Raw genomic sequence first — 7,092 nt, 5'->3', positions numbered from 1 at the left:
GTAAGGTCCCACAGTTGACAGTGCATGTCAGAGCAACAATTAAGCCATGAGGTCGAAGGAATTGTCCGTAGAGCGCCGAGACAGGATTGTGTTGAGGCACAGATCTGGAGAAGGGCAACCAGCTCTGCAGCACCAGCAATCAGGCCTTTATAGTAGAGTGGCCAGACGGAAGCCACTCCTCAATAAACGGCACATGACAGCCCGCTTGGAGTTTGCCAAAAGGCACCTAAAGACTCTCAGACCATGAGAAACAAGATTTTCTGGTCTGATAAAACTAAGACTGAACTCTTTGGCCTCGAATGCAAGCGTCACGTCTGGAGGAAACCTGGCACCATCCCTACGGTGAAGCATGGTGGTGGCAGCATCATGCTGTGGTGATGGTTTTCAGCGGCAGGGACTGGGAGACTTGTCAGGATCGAGGCAAAGATGAACGGAGCAAAGTACAGAGAGATCCTTGATGAAAACCTGCTCCAGAGCCCTCAGGACCTCATACTGGGGTGAAGGTTCGCCTTATAACAGGACAACGACCATAAGCACACAGCCAAGACAACGCAGGAGTGGCTTCGGGACAAATCTCTGAATGTCCTTGAGTGGCCCAACCAGAGCCCGGACTTGAACCCGATCGAACATCTCTGGAGAGACCTGAGATGCAACGCTCCCCATCCAACCTGACAGAGCTTATGAGGATCTGCAGAGAAGAATGGGAGAAACTCCCCAAATACAGCTGTGCCAAGCTTGTAGCATAATTCCCAAGAAGACTCAAGGTTGTAATCGCTGCCAAAGGTGCATCAACAAAGTACTGAGTAAAGGGTCTGAATACTTAAGTAAATGTAATATTTCATTAGATATATATTTTTTTATTAGCAAAAATTTCTAAAAACCTGGTTTTGTTTGTCATTATGGGGTATTGCGTGTATATTGATGAGGGAAAACGTTTTTTTTTTTAAATTAATTTTAGAATAGCCTGTAATGTAACAAAATGTTGAGAAAGTCAAGGGGTCTGAATACTTTCCAAAGGCATGGTATTATCTTATGCATCAGCAATAGCTTCATAATATCAAACCATGACCACTGATCTGACCTACAGTGAGCTCCAAAAGTATTAGGACAGTGACACATTCTTTGTTGTTTTGGATCTGTACTCCAGCACTTTGGATTTTAAATTATACAATGCCTATGGGGTTAACGTGCACACTGTCAGCTATAATTTGAGTGTATTTCCACCCATAGCAGGTGAACCTTTTTGAAATTACAACACTTTCTATACATTGTCCCCCATTTTAGGGGACCAAAAGTATTGGGACAAATTCACATGTATATTAAAGTAATCAAAAGTTTAGTATTTGGTCCCATATTCCTAGCACGCAATGATTACATCAAGCTTGAGACTCTACAAACTTGTTGGATGCATTTGCTGTTTGTTTTGGTTGTGTTTCTGATTATTTTGTGCCCAATAGAAATGAATAGTAAACAATGTATTGGGTCATTTAGAGTCACTGTTATTGTAAATAACAATATATGTTTCTAAACAGTTCTACATTAATGTGGATGCTACCATGATTATGGATAGTCCTGAATAATGATGGGTGAAAAGTTAGATGAACAAATATCATACCCCCAAGACATACTAACTTCTCACCATTACAATAACAGGGGAGGTTAGCATCTTTTGGGGCGGTATGATATTTGTACTTCTGTAACATTATTCATGGGTTCATTCAGGATTATCTTTAATCATGGTAGCATCCACGTCAATGTAGAAGTGTTTAGAACAACAAGTTCTCAGTCTCACTTCAGAATTAGATGTTCATCCATGCTTGTGAAATGTCATAGTAGGTTAAGCGTAGACATTAATTCTGAATTTTTAAGGAATGTTTAAGGTTAGGGTTATGGTTACCTTCAAGTAACCGAAACCTACTTGAAGGTAACAAGTGGTCGGTTTCCATGTCAGGTAAGGGTTAAGGTTTGGGATAGACTTAAAATGAAAATCTCAAAAACAACTTTGCTGGATTCGAACATGGCACCAGAAGCAGAAAACCTTACTTAAGAGTTAGCCACTGGTGCCAAAAATTGTTTTTGAGATTTTTGTTAATGCAACCATTGGCACCAGAGGAAGTTGCTTATGCCCATCTGCCATCCCCGTTCACAACACCCTAGCAGAACCGAAACCTACTTGAAGGTAACAAGTGGTCGGTTTCCACGTCACCTCCCGACGTCCTCAGACATGGGCTGATGTCGAATACTGACTTGTATCACAGGTGACCTGGCTGGTTTAGAAACATTATATTCTCTAGTAAGCATCCATCCACATGGGGGTGGTGTGATGCGTTTACGGGCTCACCACTGACTGATAGAAACAGAAGAAGACAATACGGAAGTAAAACTGGGAGAGGGTTTGTTTTGTTTGTGGCCAGTGGCCACCATTTTTCTTCGTGGACGAAGCCATACCGCAGACAATAGGGGTTAGTTATCAGTATATTTGGCTTTACTAGCTTAATACCCACCTTTCAGTCGACTGAAAATGTATACATTACAGATGTTGCATGTGTTCTTAAATGAACGTTTAACGGCGGCTGCTGTGGAGATTTTCGGGGCAGTAGAGAAAACGGTAGCGGAGTACCAGGAGGAGAATGATAATCTGCGGAGACTACTGCGGATAACACCGGACATAAACCTATGTAGAAAAGGTTCGCATTTAGATTTACAAATATCTAGCTGCACTTATTCTTGATGATAATTGTTTAGGCTAACCGTGATCACCATTTTGTGTATATATATATATATATATATATATATATATAAAAAACTTACCGTGCATGATGAAAAAGTTAAACGAAAATCTTATTGAAATAGAATATAGGTATCCGCACTCAGGCATGTCTAAAAGCTGTGTGTATATCTATGTATATACAGTACCAGTCAAAAGTTTGAACACACCTACTCATTCAAGGGTTTTTCTTTATTTTACTATTTTCTACATTGTAGAATAATAGTGAAGACATCAAAATGATGAAAAAACACATATGGAATCATGTAGTAACCAAAAAAGTGATAAACAAATCAACATTTATTTTATATTTGAGATTCTTCAAAGTTGCCACCCTTTGCTTTGATGACAGCTTTGCACACTCTAGGCATTCTCTCAACCAGCTTCATCTGGAATGTTTTTCCAACAGTCATGAAAGAGTTCCCACATTCCGAGTGTAACAGTGTAGGTTCCGTCCCAACCTGGGCTCGAACCAGGGACCCTTGCACACATCAACAACTGACACCCAAGAAGCATCGTTACCCATCGCGCCACAAAAGCCGCGGCCCTTGCAACGCAAGGGGAAACCCTACTTCCAAGTCTCAGAGCGAGTGACGTCACCAATTGAAACGCTATTAGTGCACACCACCGCTAACTAACTAGCCATTTCTCATCCGTTACACTCACCCCCCTTTTGACCTCCTCCTTTTCCGCAGCAACCAATGATCCGGGTCAACAGCATCAATGTAACAGTGTAGGTTCCGTCCCTCACCTTGCCCCAACCTGGGCTCGAACCAGGGACCCTTGCACACATCAACAACTGACACCCCACGAAGCATCGTTACCCATCGCGCCACAAAAGCCACGGCCCTTGCAATGCAAGGGGAAACCCTACTTCCAAGTCTCAGAGCGAGTGACGTCACCGATTGAAACGCTATTAGCGCGCACCACCGCTAACTAACTAGCCATTTCACATCCGTTACACTTAGCACTTGTTGGCTGCTTTTCCTTTAATCTGCGGTCCAACTCATCCCAAACCATCTCAATTGGGTTGAGGTTGGGTGACTGTGGAGGGCAGGTAATCTGATGCAGCACTCCATCACTCTCCTTCTTGGTCAAATAGTCCTTATACAGCCTGGAGGTGTGTTGGGTCATTGTCCTGCTGATAAACAAATGATAGTCCCACTAAGCGCAAACCAGATGGGATGGCGTATCGCTGCAGAATGCTGTGGTAGCCATGCTGGTTAAGTGTGCCTTGAATTCTAAATAAATCCCACACATGCAGAGATCATCCTTTCACCTACTCTGCGTCTCACAAAGACATGGCGGTTGGAACCAAAAGTCTCAAATTTGGACTCATAAGACCAAAGGACAGATTTCCACCGGTTTAATGGCCATTGCTCATGTTTCTTGGCTCAAGCAAGTCTCCTTCGTATTGGTGTCCTTTTAGTAGTGGTTTCTTTGAAGCAATTTGACCATGATGGCCTGATTCACACAGTCTCCTCTGAACAGTTGAGATGTGTCTGTTACTTGAACTCTGTAAAGCATTTATTTGGGCTGCAATTTCTGAGGCTGGTAACTCTTGGTCTTCTTTTCCTGTAGTGTTCCTCATGAGAGCCAGTTTCATCATGGCACTTAAAGAAACTTTCAAAGTTCTTGAAATGATCCATATTGACTGACCTTCATGTCATAAAGTAATAATGGACTGCCGTTTGTCTTTGCTTATTAGAGCTGTTCTTGCCATAATATGGACTTGGTCTTTTACCAAATAGGGTTATCTTCTGTATACCACCCCTACCTTGTCACAACACTACTGATTGGCTCAAACACATTAAGAAGGAAAGAAATTCCACAAATTAACTTTTAACAAGGCACATCTGTTAATTGAAATGTATTCCAGGTGACTACCTCATGAAGCTGGTTGAGAGAATGCCAAGAGTGTGCAAAGCTGTCAAGGCTTATATATTTTGATTTGTTTAATACTTTTTTGGTTATATTCTATGTGTTATTTTATATAGTTTTGATGTCTTCACTATTATTCTACAATGTAGAAAATAGTACAAATCAAAAACTCTGGATTGAGTAGGTGTGTCCAAACTTTTGACTGGTACTGTATATCATAGAGATGAAGTGTCATATTTATGTATATGGTATAGATCATCTCTGCTCCTCGCCTTTCCTTCAGAGTCCCTTCAGTCATCTCTTGCTGTCACCGAAGAGGAGGTTCCCCCTGAGCAGCAGCACTGTGAGCAGGAGTGGAGAACTAGTCTGCAGCAGGAGGACCTAGAACCCACACAAATTAAAGAGGAACAGGAGGAACTCTGGACCTGTCAGGAGGAAGAGCAGTTTCAAGGGCAGGAGGCTGATAGTGTGTTCAAATTCCCTCCTCTTTGTGTGAAAAGTAAATGTGATCAGGAAAACCCACTTCAGTCCTTTACTCTTCCCCAAACCCAGACGGTGGAGAACAGAGACAGTAACTCTAAACCAGTGGATCTCCCACATGTCACTGTTACCCACCTAAAGGGTCTCGACATTCCCTGTGACCCTCCAGATAATCAAAACAATGCCTACAGCCACAGCTCATCTGTAAGCAGTGACCCAGTAGGACTTAGGCTGCTGTCACCATTGCATCCCAGCCCACCATTGAATCCCAACCTATCAATGAGGGAACACTGTTGCAAACCCAGCACCACGTCTAGAAAAACTCACCGCTGCTGTGACTGTGGTGAAATGTTTGCTCTGAAAGCTGACTTGCAGGAGCATGTGACTTTCACCAAGAAGAGACCCAGCGAATGCCATCTCTGCCAACAACGCTACAACTCCACCTGTAAATTGAAGGCCCATGTCAGACTCTGTCATGTGGAGAAACCCTGCACCTGCCCCTTTTGTGGAAAGACCTTCAAACTCAAAGGACATCTGTCCAGACATATGAGGATTCACACAGGAGAGAAACCGTTTGGCTGTGGTGACTGTGGGAAAAGCTTCATTCAGAAGGGGGACCTAATGAGGCATATACTGACTCACACAGGAGAGAAACCATTTAGCTGTAGAGGCTGTGGGAAAAGCTTCAATCGGAAGGGGAACCTAACTGAACATATACGGACTTGCACATACTGACTTACACAGGAAAGAAAGTTCACACAAAGAAACAAATTAATTAGGACAAAGACATCTTGTCAGATGGACAACACTCTTTAGAAAAGCAACTCTGGATCATTCATTCTCTGGGTTTCAGATAAATAGATGTCATGAATTTACTTTTGCAAAACGTTCTATGTAAATAAAGTTTGATTTGATCCAACAGTAGATGAATTAAATTCATGGTCTGCTGTTCAACGTCTCTTGATGTATTCACGTCATTTTTAACAGGTATTCCTGGTAGTTTGTTCCGGAATGGTCTCGAGAATAGTCCTTGTATTCGTCAGAATTTTTCAATCTATAGACTGATGCGTTTCTCCTCCTCATGGTTATGAGTAGGATTTGTGGAGCCAGTGGAGGGTTAACTGATCCTAGACCTGTATATCTAAGGGAAATGTCTGGACCTTTATGGCACAGGACTGTGGACCCCCCCCCCTTGTCAGTTCCTCTTGGACCACTAAAATCAAGCATAGCACAAGTCTGCGCTAAATTGTGTTTAGATGTTTGTAAAAGACAGGAAGGGAGAACTATTTTAGTTTTTTTTCTCTGCACATTCAGATAATTCAGCATGGTGGAACAGGAACATTATCCTGTAGCCCTGGGAAAAACCTCTCAAACCTAGACCCAGATATGACTGTCTGGCAAGCAAGACTACTAAAGACATTCTGGGCTCCCGAGTGGCGCAGCGGTCTAAGGCACTGCAATTCAGTGCATGAGGCGTCACTAGTCTCTGGTTCGAATCCAGACTGTATCACATCCATCTGTGATTGGGAGTCCCATAGGGCGGCGCACAATTTGCCCAGCGTAGCCTGGTTTTAGCCGGGGTATGCACTCATTGTACATAAGAATGTTATGACTTGCCTAGTTAAAAGGTTAACATTTTTTAAACAGCATTATCCCCCTCTTGCCATTTCTTGACTGTAAATCTAAGCAATGTAACAAGACCATAACTATAATTCAATCCGTTGCATGGAAGATCCACGCTATAGCGCGATTCCAATTTAGCGGACATATGCAACATTGACCATGAATGCAGTCTCAGCAGATCTTCTGCGCTATGGATTGAATCTAGCCCCAAGGTGGGTATTTGGAAAGGAGAGCTGACTTTTTTCTACTTGCTATGGCCAACACTTACCCTGGGAGGGCAACAGGCCACCATTTTAAATAGGTAATGAGTTGGAAGTGGTAATAATGAAACAACAACAATG

At 42.7% G+C, this 7,092-nt stretch overlaps 1 protein-coding gene across 1 annotated transcript; it reads left to right on the top strand.

The window, feature by feature from the left end:
• Positions 1-2,378: 2,378 nt before the first annotated feature.
• Positions 2,379-6,079, top strand: LOC106588572 (zinc finger protein 613). Its single transcript, XM_014177715.2, has 2 exons — positions 2,379-2,687; positions 4,932-6,079. The coding sequence occupies exons 1-2, from the start codon at positions 2,522-2,524 to the stop codon at positions 5,861-5,863; spliced, it is 1,098 nt and encodes a 365-aa protein (XP_014033190.2). The 5' UTR covers positions 2,379-2,521; the 3' UTR covers positions 5,864-6,079.
• Positions 6,080-7,092: the final 1,013 nt, after the last annotated feature.

The sequence above is a fragment of the Salmo salar genome, chromosome ssa02 (assembly GCF_905237065.1).
Source record: "Salmo salar chromosome ssa02, Ssal_v3.1, whole genome shotgun sequence".
NCBI classification, from domain to species: Eukaryota; Metazoa; Chordata; class Actinopteri; order Salmoniformes; family Salmonidae; genus Salmo; species Salmo salar.
This window is presented reverse-complemented; position numbering and strand designations above follow the sequence as displayed.

Coding starts and splice junctions, on each gene's coding strand:
- LOC106588572 (XM_014177715.2), top strand. CDS start 2,522: ATGTATACATTACAGATGTTGCATGTGTTCTTAAATGAACGTTTAACG. Junction 2,688..4,931: donor CATAAACCTATGTAGAAAAG/GTTCGCATTTAG, acceptor CCTTTCCTTCAG/AGTCCCTTCAGTCATCTCTT.